The sequence below is a fragment of the Bacillus rossius genome, chromosome 3, assembly GCF_032445375.1.
Source record: "Bacillus rossius redtenbacheri isolate Brsri chromosome 3, Brsri_v3, whole genome shotgun sequence".
Taxonomy (NCBI): Eukaryota; Metazoa; Arthropoda; class Insecta; order Phasmatodea; family Bacillidae; genus Bacillus; species Bacillus rossius.
The window spans coordinates 4,677,162-4,691,064 of record NC_086332.1 but is presented as its reverse complement, the minus strand read 5'-3'; the positions used below and the strand labels follow the sequence as shown (position 1 = coordinate 4,691,064).

General features: G+C 35.7%; 1 protein-coding gene across 1 annotated transcript; it reads right to left on the bottom strand.

Annotated features, from left to right (window-relative positions):
- Positions 1 to 307: 307 nt before the first annotated feature.
- Positions 308 to 12,000, bottom strand: LOC134530122 (corrinoid adenosyltransferase MMAB-like). Its single transcript, XM_063364730.1, has 5 exons — positions 11,658 to 12,000; positions 9,871 to 10,014; positions 7,637 to 7,850; positions 5,680 to 5,804; positions 308 to 610 (listed from the first exon to the last, which is right to left on the bottom strand). Exons 1-5 carry the CDS (start codon positions 11,723 to 11,725, stop codon positions 505 to 507), a joined length of 657 nt encoding a protein of 218 aa, XP_063220800.1. The 5' UTR covers positions 11,726 to 12,000; the 3' UTR covers positions 308 to 504.
- Between the last annotated feature and the right edge of the window lie 1,903 nt (positions 12,001 to 13,903).

Here is a 13,903-nt window from a genome sequence, read left to right as displayed (position 1 = left end):
AAAGTGTGACCCAACATTTCTCAGGTTAACTCCACCAGTGTTCAGATTGTTATAGCAGGTGCGAATGACAGCTTCAACATATTTGTTTGATATGTGCTTGACTGTAGAACTATCCTGTTGCACACTGAATGTAACCATCAGGTGTGTATGTTGAAGAGCATGTCAATACTGTACTACATTGCTCACTGGGCTGTTTCATCAGCCCTGCAAAATATAAATAGTTACTTCAGCAATGATATAGAAAAAAAATTGATAGTAATAATTTTACAAGGATTGTTTTGCAAAAAGGTGTATATTAAAACAGGGATGTAACTGAAACATTTAATACATTCTAGAAATTCAATCCAAAAGACACGTAAACAAGCAATTATAGACTGCTTACTACAGCATTGCCAGAGTCAGTCAGAATCAATAAATACAAGTATTTATTTACAAAAGAGAAATGAACGGAAGGAGAGGAAAGTAGGTACATATGGCACTAGTCAGCAGTTGTGACGACTCGCATCACGCTTGGTTGGCAACACTCTCCAACCGCGGTACGTAGATCGACTCGTCCTTCTTGTCCAGTTTCGTAGCTACTCTAGATATTGTCAGCAGGAAGTCTGATAACCTGCGGGAAAAAACACCTCTCTCACTCAAACTGACTGAACAATTTCACTTTTTTTTATATCTTTATATATATATTTCTTGTGTGCGTGTGCATGTCACTGAACTCCTCCTAGACGGCTGGACCGATTTATATGAAATTTTGTGTGCGAGTTCACGGGGATTCGAGGATGGTTTAGATTCACAATTGGATATTTTATCTCGATTCTGAGTTAAGAAAAAACTAAAAAAACACGCTTTAAAAGCAAAAAAAAAACAAATATTGTTGATAATTAGCCTCCATGGCAACGGGCTTTTGCATTGTTGTTGCCTTCTACGTAACCATGGGAAAGGTTTTTCGTAACGGCAGTGGCGTGCCCAAGAGGAGGGGTATGTATAATGAGAAGATACAAAATGTCCAGCGTAGAAATACTTACCGCCATATCCATATCTCACAAAAAGTACATTTGGGCAGGACAATGTCTGTCGGGTCCGCTAGAAAGATATATAGAGATATATATGTAGAAAGATATATAGAGAGATAGAGATATAAATAGAAAGATAGAGAGATAAAGAGAGATGCTTAGTATACGTTTAAAAAATTACATTATTAATAAATTAAAAAATTGATTGAGGCATTGCAACGCATGCCGGGCATTATCTAGTATATATATATGATTTGACATCGTCCAGGGCTGCACCCTTCAGAGCCCGATGTGCAACCACCTCCCCCCTTTCAAGCTGCGAGCCCCCTCCTTCCACCACCGCCCGCCAAAGTGTGCGTATGTGTGTGTGTCAGCCCGCGCCCGCCAATGTGACGTCAGTGCTCCGCTCCCAAGAGTTGCCAAGCGAGGACGAACGATCAGTGAGTCGCGAGCGCTGCGAGAGGAAGGAGCTTCATGCACCTTTCGTCGTCTACGGAGCTTTTTAGTGATGCAGGGGGGGAACGGGCCTCGCCACACACGGGCTACATCACGGCCATGGGAACAGAGTAGCCGGGTACACATGCCCTTTACACATGTGGTGGCGCCCTAGGATTCGACGAACACGTCAACCTCCATCGCGGTAGCACATTCAACATAGCACAGATCATACTACAGTTTCAGATTATTCTGATACCAACAATAAAACATTCATGTTTCATATCCAAGAACTACAGAACAACAGCTAACTACACAGCAAAAACCTCACGCAGCATTGCTACCAAACACCAGATTATGAATGTTACTTACTTTTCCACTGTTCCTAACCTTTTGAATTAGGTTGGTGGAACCCAATTATATGTTTTAAGGCTCCGACTTGCACACACAGTTGGCCATTTCATTTTCTTCTCATTACTAATATTTCAGGGCTTTCAGTGTAAATTAATTCCTAAACCTCGCTTGCATTTTATGTTTCTAAATATTGTATGAGCTCCAAAAAGTCAAGCAAATGTTGATAATTATCATAACTTGTGTGACCTTTTACAGCTCAGCAATAACACTTGGTGATGTCTGGTGAGAAAATCTGTGATCCGACTACAAATGCATGCGAGATACATTGTTAAATTCACAGGAAAAGCCCTCCAATAATAGAACTAACAAGAAATTGAAATAACCATATCAGCGAGTGAGACCAAGCCTTAGCTAAGGAAATAATCTAAGAATATTATTTTTAACAGAAAAATTACAAATACTAATTTAATTTATGTTCCTAACATAAATCCTATGAATTTCCCACGATGAGACATTGAAAATGGACACTGTATTGGGATATTCTACAATTTGGAGGATACCTGCTGTTTTTTTCATTTCTTCTCACGATAGCAGGTTGTAAATGCTCTATATGCAAAACAAATATTTTATTCTAATGACATTTTCCACGCACAGTAGTCACGTTCATCCGATCTTCGCTAATGCAACACTCAAATTATCCAAAGTACAACCACAAACAAAGGCATCAGTCACTATCAAGAATTGCAAGTTGCTAGTGAGAGCATAGTCTATTTATTTTTATTGCTCCCAGCTTCAGATAATTCTGTAACTGTAAGTAATTTTTTTTAGTTCAATTTTTGCTGTTGTTTTGTAGTATAACATTTAATAGGCTTTATCTTAACACCTCCCTATTATCAGCAATTTTCACCATGTTCCCCAGGTTTGGTACTAAAGAATTGAATTGAAAAATAATTTTTTTCCAAAGCTCAAAATTTTTATAAAACCATTCTTTGCAAGGCAGTAAGGACACCAAGTGTAACCCACATACATTTAGACTTTATCCAACATTTTCTTCCATACGTTCTTAACACAACAGTTTCACATAATTACCGTATTTACTCGCATATAGGTCACGGCAATTTTACCAGATTTGATGGGGAAAAAATGAATTGCGACCTATATGTGAAGAAAAATTTTTAAAAATTTTTGAGGAATATTTTTTGCAATATTTTGCTTTAAAATGCGAAAAAGAAGTTTATACAGGTATAGGCAAATTTATTTACAATGTACACATACAGCGAAACCCCTTATTTACGTTACCGTTATTTACGTTACCGTTATTTACGTTTTCCCGTTATTTGCACTATATTCTTCAGGTACCGTTTAGTTCCCATTTAGTCCAATACAATACTTTCACGCGAATTACGTCTCAAAAATCGAATTCATCCCGCTATTTACGTCACGTAACAACCATAAACAACCAGAAAATACCGTGGGTACTTTAAGAGAAGATAAGATTAGCTAGTAGGCCTAAAAACATCGTGAAAAATGTAACGTTTATAGTCAGCAATGAACATTTTAAATCGCAAAATATACATATTTGATAACATGAAAAGTTGCTTTTATTTCTAAACATGTAATAATTTAAGCCTAGGCGTGTAAAAGTCCGAGTAATTGTAGCAGGAGACAATCTAAAATGCACGAGGGAAATACGTAAACTCACGAATGTATAAACGTGGCTGATTGTTCAGTTCTGATACTGTATTTATGTCACAACATAGCCGAAATACTGGTACGAGACAAACTTCACAAGATAAAATGAGCGGAGTCTTGGTAACTGTTTTATACATATTTTATAATTTCGGAAGTATTGTACAGTTGACGCATATTTTTTAAACTAACAATTTATTTCTGGGGATCGTAATTAATTAATTACAGTAGAACCCCTGTCATACACTTTTCAATGGAGGGCACAAAAATGGTGTATGATGCGGGAAAGTGTATGAAAAGGGAATAGCAATAATAATTTTTTTTTCAATCTAGCATACCAGCTTAATGTCAGATTAAACTTAAATACATAATGTGTAAATAATTGCATTATATTAATGAAATATATAAATTCATCATTATATATATACATATATACACACACACACACACATATATAATAAAACCACCAGAAATGTAAAATACAGTCAATAATAAAGTAAAGCTGACATGAGAAACAGTGGCCTTACAAAATGTTATGAAGTCCTTTCTTGGAGGGGGGGAAAAGTCACCAAGCCTAAATTAGAAATAAAAAAAAATTAGGCTATTGTAAAAAGAAAATCAGAAATTTTTGCTTGTTTGTTTCATTTTACAAACAACTTTATGCAACATAACAATTTTCAGTAAAATTTTAACTTGAGAAATGTAAAATACAAAACAATCTGATCGTAAGAAAACAATAACAAACGGGTATATTCAGTTCAAAGATTAATGAATGCACAAAATATGAGATCCGTGCCTTGGTAAAGCACGTGCACCATTTTCATAATCGTTGCTAATTTGCGCCACTAGTCTCGCTTGGTGCTGGCCATAGATGCTACTAGCGAAGTGCGCTGTCTTCCTGATACTATCCATATCTATGGTGCGATAAAGTTATTTTCTTTGCAAAGGTAAACAATGAACGTTTTTCAAAATAAAAGCATTAAAACGTAGTTTATCAGGAGGAATATAACAAAAAAATTTGTGAATTTTAGGCCTTTTCCGCTTCGTAAGAACGCATGAAACGGGAAATTAATGATTTTATAAGTGTATGTTCCGGGAAAGTAAACCATTGTAAATATAGTACTTTCGGCGGGACCAAAATTAATTTGCGTATGACACGGGAAAATGTATGAAAAGGGAACGTATCATCGAGGTTCTACTGTATTGGTATCAAGACATCACGATGAACGTAAACTTGAACATGTCACGGCAGCGAGAAAACTGGTGCGTATACCAATAAACTGGTATTAGAACTGGACAAAACTGGTACACGGGAGGTGGAGCTTATATTTTTTTTCGCTAAGCTCGCATCTATTGGCTGGCTGTTGATGGAAGGTCGCGAGTCAAGGCGGAGCGTTGAGTGAGTTATACTGCGCATGCGCAACTCAGAGAACAGAGAGAGCCAGCCGGCGGCTACGTCGCGCTGTAACAACAGCTGATTTAGTACAATGACCTTTCTCCGCGCACGGCGCGCTATTGACGGTAAATTTCCATCAATTTGCGGCCCTTTTTTTAATTTTTTTTTTTTACTGTGGTGCAATGCGTATGTGTAATGAATTACCGGTGCGACCTATATGGGGGGAATCTTAAATACCAAATTCAAGACCTCAAATTATGGGTGTGACCTATATGCGATGGCGACCTATATGCGAGTAAATACGGTAATAAATTAAATATTGATTCAAGATTTTTGTCTGTAGACATAAACATAAAAGTTTTTTTTTCTCCCTCAATGAGTAATATACAATAATGTAATGATTGACAGTTTTGTCGTACCTCGGCCAACATTCAGCAAAAGGCTGGCGTGAACACGCGTGGGCGGACTTACAAGACTCGCCAAGAGATCAGATGATGAATAGCAGGAGATGGGATCCAATGATGGGTTGAAATTGAGATTTACTCAATGGCAAACGTCTTCTACATATGATTTGTTTTTTAATCACATGAAATTAAAAAGTAGAGGGGAAATTTTTTTAAATTTTTTTTGAGCTAAAGAGAGAGAGAGAGAGAGAGAGAGAGAGTGTGTGTATGTATAAATGTATGTATGAATGAATGAATGTATATATGAATGTATGAATGTATTTGTAATGTTTCTCAACCACAAAGCGAACACGGTGCGAGCGTGAACAAGGACAGCACTCGGCCCACACACCTGTTGAGGTACACCTGCGTCTCCTGGTCGACGTCGCCGCTCCTCACCAGGGGCACCACGCAGCGCTCGGCTCGGCGGCAGATGGAGCGCGCCACGTGGAGGGAGGACGCTGCCTTGCCGCCCCCCTGCCAAGCACCGTCACCCTCCCAACCACCGTCGCACTAACTGCTGCCGGCCACAACATGCTTCCACAAGCCGGTCAGAGGTTTCTTTTAATAATAAAAAAAACCTTGTACTTATGCATGCACGTTAGAAGTTATACTTCTTTTTGATTTACGACAACAAACTATTTTGTAACTAACTGTACAAAAATTAATGAAATAAATATGCACTCAGTATTCAATATTAATAGAAACATGTGCATAAGATTATTTAATCTAGTAGAAAATTTAATTAATAATGAAAATCAATGAATATGCTGAATGTTTATTCTAATGTGCTAATTTTAATTATTTATTCAATACTAATGTAATAATTTATTATTTATAATGCAAATAAATTATATAAACGGGAACATAAACTCACTTATATAAATACACTTGCAAAAGTTTATAGACACAATTTATATCACTTAATATTTAAAAATAAAATACATGTTTTTTAATGTTAAGGACCAGTATTCAATATCAATCACTACATTTCTGAACAAGACTCACACGTAGTTGGCACCACCGCTAGAATTCTCTACCGGAGCAGCTATGTCGATTATTGAATCATTTGATTTGCAGAGCAAAAGGTTAAACTATATAATGAAACATCTCTGATAATAAAAAGACTTGAAATATACTAAACCTGGGCTTGGACCTGATTTTGATATGGAATTTCATTAAAATATTAATAATCTTGTTAAAATTCATTTAAAAGTTAATACTTTATAGTTTCCGCACATGTCAGATGACTATAAATTATTGAGTATTAAAGTATAGTGGCACTATTATAAAGTTTTATATTTATTACCTATGTGAATTCATGGAAATTCATTTTCTAACAAAGATAATTAATTTCATATTACTTTAGGTAAAAATAGAGGCTATACGCCTATCTAGTATGAAATAATCGATCCAATGGGCTTATCATATGTATTTAATAACATTATAGCAATATGATAACATTCATGTAGGATACATACTTAAGATCTAATAAGTTTTAATAAAGCATAAAATTAATATTTGTTATTATTATTATAAAGATTATTTAACCGGTTAACGTAATCTCCAACTGCTATTTACTAAATGAGTATCATTTGCCACTAGCGCATTCAAGCTGGTACGAGGCAAACTAGCCCTGAAAGCTTCTAGCTTTTCTCTTCAGAGCATGTAATATAAACATGAAACGACTGATGAGACAAGAAACAAAGCGAGCGAGAGAACATACAGTACCACCAACGCACTTTTCTCGATCTTCATGCCCCTGACCAACAGAATGACGTGCTTCAGAGGCTAAAGATTATCAGTGCACAGTGATAATCGACTTCTGACAAAAGCAATTGATAAAATTTTTATTGGTCCAAGCGAAGGCTTCTTTATTACCGAGAATAATCTAAATGTGAAAACAAATTTGAAACCACAATAGCAAAAAAAAAAAAAAAAAAAAAAAAATAATCCAGGACACTAAGCTAAAATCCTGTACATTTCCTGTTTTTTCCCCGGCTTGTGAATCTCATAACAACTCCCGAAATTCCCTAATTTCCCCGTCAGTAGACACCCTGCCAACTGTTCAAATGGTAAACTACCATAAGACTACTTGAAAATATAGCAACGTAGTTTTATAGAACTATTCAGGATAACTGAAGGGCATTCAAAAACACCTTTTCCCAAATTATGTTTTACGGATCAGCCACACTTCTAACCAATCACCGCACAAGATACAAATTTTCCAAAAACATTTCATAATCATTCATTCGCGTCTCTCGACTGTGCCGTCTTCAACGTTGCCGGAGCCGAGAGTTACAACTTACAGGAATCACGTAGTTCTCCAGAGGCGGCAGCTGGCCGGAGTACTCCGTGATCCAGTCCTCCAGGTCTTTGGTGTGGCGGGCGGACAGGCGGGGCTTCTCCCCCGCCCTGTGTGTCCCCATGATGCACGCGTTGATGTCCATCAGGATGCACTGTATCCGCTTCAGCTTGTCCGTGTACGAGTGCTCGCCGTCCTTGGCGTACTCCCGCACCAAACTGCATCACAACATCGTCCTCTTCAGTATAACCAGTAAGTGCAGTTCAGAGGTTACTTTTTTTTTAAATTTAAATTGTATATTTTTTTGTATACTTAGTTATTTTCCTGTGAGAGTTGTGGTAACACCAGTAGTTTATACCGGTATATTTGTGTATTTTAAACGTGTATACATGTTCTCAACATCCGGTTTTAATAATTACTTTATGGACTAATTCCAGATGCCTTAAATTTCATACACTACACAATTCTATTATTGCCTACCAAGTTTGTTGTAAGGTATTTAGTATTTGTTTGTTTTAAATAATTTTGTGAAACCTTAAGAATTTTTTGTTTCCTTCATATTTTTAAAATATAACCTTATTTGCTGACTAACTCAAGCTTGCTACCGATATTCCGACAAATTCTTACAGTCTCAAATACTGTAATGGTTGAATAATCATACTAATTACTGAAGAGAAAATGTTAATTTGGTTTGTGAGTGTGTAATTTATAATGGTGGTTTTATTAGTTTCCTAGTGTGTCACAAATTTACAGACTAAGAAATGCTTGTGTGAACAATCAGTGACAAGGATATTTACTGCTTAAGAAATGTACATATATGGGTTTGTGTTGTTTCTTTTCCTAGAGTTTGTTTCTTAATTTCTTTCTCTTGTACATTGCTGTAATTTGCTGTGATTGTTACACACAGCCTACCAATCGTAGAAAAATTTCCCTGACTTTTCCATGATCAAAATTATAAATTTTCCTGATGAATCTTACAATTAATTTACAACATAGCCTCTGCCATCACTATACATAGCTGTATTAGTTCAAAAAGAACCATTTTACAGTGCACTAAATCACTACCTGAAAAAAAGTGTTCTATGTATGGGTGATTGCATACCAAAGCCTGACATTTTCCCTCAAATTACTATCACTGAAAAATTTCTATGACTTTTCCAGGTGTTGAAGTAAATTCTCTGACTTCCCCTGTCTTTCCAAAATGTGGATACTCTGCCTATGTAATATTAGACCTGGTTGTCTTTCTATGAAAAATCAACCATGATTATGTTGTTTGTGTGTTTGAGGTGTTGGAAAAAAGTAAAAGTAACACAAAAACTTTACCTAAGGGTTTTTATTTTCTGTAATATCCAAGTTCCTATAGCAAACATTTTCTCAATGCAGTAACAGGTATGCTAAGACACAGCTTAACTTCATCTTGATATGCGTTTGTAACAATATCAAGCAATTTCAGGAATATTAAAAAAATTAAGCAAAGTTTTATTAATTTTTCCAAATATTCATCCCTCATTTCACAAAAGGAAAATCCTTAGACATAATTTTTCGACTATTTCGACCTTATTCGGTTCTTTCTTGCGTAAACAGTGTCCATTAAATAAGTATTTAAAACATTTTTAAAAATCAAGAAGCATCAAATTATTTAAAAAAAAAAAAAAAAGGAGGGAGGGAGGGAGAATAAAGTATATGAAGACTAATAAATAAAAAAAAATCATTTTTAAAATTTGTGTTATTTTGTATATATTTTGTAAATTAATTAAAAAAAACACTCAAAAAATCTAAAAAAAAAATTAATTTATATACTTTATGTACGTAAGCTATAAACAAAATATCATAGAAATCTAAGAGGGTCAAATAGAATGTGTGTGCTGATTTCACGTGGAATCACCCGGTAGTGAATAAAAATCTACTTAATTAATTGGGCTACACTGTTCCGAAACTGTTTTCTTCAACCAGTCTCAAAATTTAAATATTTTAACAATGTTTTACATATTATTAATGTAGCTAACCAATTATTGTAACCAACCTTTCACTTTCACTAATGCTCACCTTATTTCCTCTAAAAGCCACTTCTCTGAGGTATTACCCCCGAAACATGCCTGTCCACCATAGTTAAAAAAAAAAAGTCCTTTTAATTGTTAGTACAGTGTCTTACCACCGTGCCTCCATCATGCTAATGTTCTTCATATGCAAACTATAATATAGATAAAAACTATTATAAACTATTATACCACTATTTACCCGATATATGATGACAGTTCATCTGTTGTGCCGGTTGCATTGAAAATGTGGTCATCCTTCTTCAGTCTGTCGCCAAATATCGTCACAGTGCAGCCATCGTCACCATCCCTCGTGAACGGGGGGCCAACTGATGCGGAGCTACTCCTAGGAGTCATTACACAGACCAGTAAACCAGCGTGTTCCAGCACTCCCAATTGCAAAGCATCACAAACAGCTTTATAAACCACTTGTAGTGCAGAATTTTAATTACACTTTAGGTGAAGCAACATAAAGGACTAGGTGGAAAACAGATTGTTTTCGGTTGCTTAGTTCAATTCAACCATTTTCTTCATTGATGACAATTATTCAATATTTGAAATGATAAATGTATTTATTTATTATTGTCGTTATTGACAAGACAATACACCTTTTCTTACACTTAACCACATTTTCTGCTATTACATCATACATTGAATTTTTTTTTTTTTTTAAATAAGCACAACATACTCATTTTAAGATGATAAAATACATAATAAGACAGAAAGCAGAACTGAGCTTTCAGTAAATGTTGAGAGGTTAAGTGGTAACCTTTACAAAATTGAACCAAAAAGTAAATTTACAGGTAGGGAACTAAAAACTAAGCATAGACATAATACACGTGCTGGTAAGTAACTAATGCTTTAAAAAATCCAGCAGTGCCAAAACAAGATAATAAGTTGATAGTTTAAATTTAAAACCAGTCACTCACACAGTTTCAAGCAATTAATAAGCCGTAAAGTGTTTGTGGTAAGACTGTGTTCCTAAGATGTTTTTCCAGCTTGCGTTCGAAATTAGCCGTTTTTTTAATTGCCTCATCACCTGGTCTAAATCATTCCAGAGACCGCTACTCGTGCCAGCAAATGATCCTGATAAACATTTGGATGAATGTATGTGGATTACCAGCATAAAGTTGCGTGTGAATCATGTGGCAAGGCTATGGTAGCTGTGTGGGTAATTAATACTGACTGACAGATGAGGTGATCCGGGCTGCAATGCTTTGTGAGCAAGTATAAGTGGGTGCATATTACGTCTTTTAACGAGTTTCAATTTTTTCTACAGATAGTATTGGGTCAGATCTCCAAATTTAAGGTTAACAATAAATCTTACAAAGCAGTTTTGGAGCTTCTGAAGTCACTTTACCAGTATATCTGTCAGATTAGGACACAAGACATATTACAATAATCAAAGTGAGACATTATTAAGGACCGGACCTGGACAAGAATGGAACTAACAATAGGAGAGTGCATAATTTTTTAACCATCGTAATCAATGAAAAGAGAAATGTACTCTTGCTAATTTACATTCCCTGCTCCTTCCAGTTTAATGTTGTGTCTATCACTATCATAAAACCCAAATTTCTCACGACGTTAAAGAATTGAATATCAAATTCTTCAAGTGATACATTTGTTAGAAATTGCTTCAGGTAAAATATGAGCAGAACCAATAATGCCTGGGTTTTATTTATATTAAACGTACGTTCATTTACTTTCTTCAATTTAGAAATGGAAGCGAGATTTTCAATGCCATAATTAATTGACTGATTAACATGTTGCTTTGTTAAGAAAATATATTTGCACATCATTAGCATACATGTGGTACCCATTGGCAATTTTTTTGGCATTTAGGTAATTAATTAATAAATATTTCATTGGCTGTAAATGCAATCTAGGTATACATATGGAATACTGTGTAACTAATTTATACGTTCGTTTTCCGTAAACTTTGTTATTTCCAAAAAAATAATAATACTTAAACAGTACTTAGCTTACCATTTTCTAGAATATACGTTGGCTAAAGCTGTAATACTTTTAGCGAAATTTCTATTTATGATTTCCATTTACAATAAAAAACCAAATTAAAACATTTAAAAATAGGGCAGCTTTTTCTAAATCCAACCAACCAATAAATAATCACAGCACAGTGATCAAAAGTTCAAAACAAAAAACACACAATAAAGCGTTAAGTGAGTTTATGAGTAGAGAATATATTCATGTGTGAAAATGAAAATGTGAGCAAATAACGTCCTCGTGCCTACAAACAAGTGACCAAATATTTTACCCATACTGCATTCGCAACACGTACCGGAAAAAATACTAACAATTTTTTTTTATTCATGGAATGAATTGGCACAGTGGCCACCTTGATTTCAGTCTGATATAATCCCTATATTGGCCCCCTGTTACAGGCCATGAATAATTCCTGTCCAATATCCCTGTCTGTGTCGTTATGTGGTATAATCTGCAAATCGACGAGTAGTTAAAAAAAATTATTAATAATTTATTCAGTCAAAAGCACATCTCAGAGCTAAGGTGATTCAATGAATACAATTCATTCATACAATATTCTTTTTATATAATTCTTTTGCTTCAGAAGTGGAAGTGACATTACTACATAAGTACACGTCAAACTAGTCACATAGACCGATGTTACACTTGAGTCTCATTCAATATAGTTCATTACATCTGCAAATTTGCAACATCACATAATTGCTTAAGACATATAATACCACAGATATTCTAGGTGCATTGTGCATTGCCACATTATTCATACTTTACCCAGATGAGAAATACATTTCCAACTTTCTATTCAGTAGTTGAATAAACTGTCTCACCAACAAACTTCTCGAAAAATTACTTGACACAGTCTCCTTGTAACACAGTGGTTAACACGATAGTGGCTGAAAAAAAGTGCTTTTTCATTTATGTAGAAGCATCTGATTTTTTTCTGATCAAATAAAATCACCTATTTCAGTCCTACAAATAGGACACGAAGGGTCCCTCATCAACCATTCATCGATACATGCAACATGGAAAAAATCATTGCAAGGTAACCGTCGGATCTCTGTTCCAATTTCATAATCTTCCCAACAAATATCACACTCTTTTTTGTTCTCTACACCGGTATATAAATTAGTTGGAAGTCTATCGATTTTTCCCAACTTCGAAGCGATTTCAATTTGTTCTTCTTCCGTCAGCTCATTAAGTCGTCGCCTTATTCCTGCTACAACATGATACTCAGGTACATCTGCTGTTCCGTAATGTGTGCTAGAGGTATGCTGTGTTCTGTTCTGCCCCAGTAAACTTTTTATACAGTTTCCCATTTTTAGTTATTAAAATCATTGTAGCGAAAGTTATAAACATATGATTTAGCCACTAAAATTCACTAAAAAAAAAATCCATTGTTTATGCCATGGATAGCTTAATTGAAATAATTATATGGCATAGATGTTAAATAAACTAAATGGGACAAATCATTTATACAACTGTATAAAACAATGTATGCAACAATTCCTAATGCCATATATGAGACACTGTTAACAATTATTTTTAAAATCTTAGTAAGTAACAGTGTTATATAAAATTTATTGATCTCAGGCACCACAATGTCATTTTATACGATCAAATATTCCAATGCATTATGGTAATGTAGCGAATAAGCACTACCTTGATTAACAACCATTACCTAACTCGCAGGCTGTATTCCAGAATCTGACAAAACCAAATCCCAGTAAGGGAACAGAAAAGCATCTGTTTTAATAAACCGAGTTCTGCGTGAGGCTAGAAATTTGTTCCAATGCAATGCAATGTTTGGCAACCATCGCTACACTTGTTATGGCAAAAACCCGGGAGATAGCAGCACCATCGCACGAATTATAATGACGTCCCTCGGCTTCTGGTCCCTATTTCCCTGTTTGCTAGAAATGTCTGTTATGCCCGTACTGCTCTCGTCGGAGAGGTGTGGGTCCAGGCCGACGTGGCCGGGACCGGGAAATGCGGGACCTGGAGGGATGGTGAAGTAGAATGACAGGTAGATCGAAAGGACCACTCGATGTTAATCGTTCCACGAGCTCTTTTATTGCGTTCAGAGAGCTTGCCGCGGCCTGGCGGATCCGTCGCGGGGTGTGTGCCCTGCCCACGATGACCCGGACTCCCGGAGACCGTCTCGTACGGCCCGCTCGTCCCGACGCGTAATGGCAGTTTTCCCACGTAACAAAGTTCCTGATAATCAACTGCTT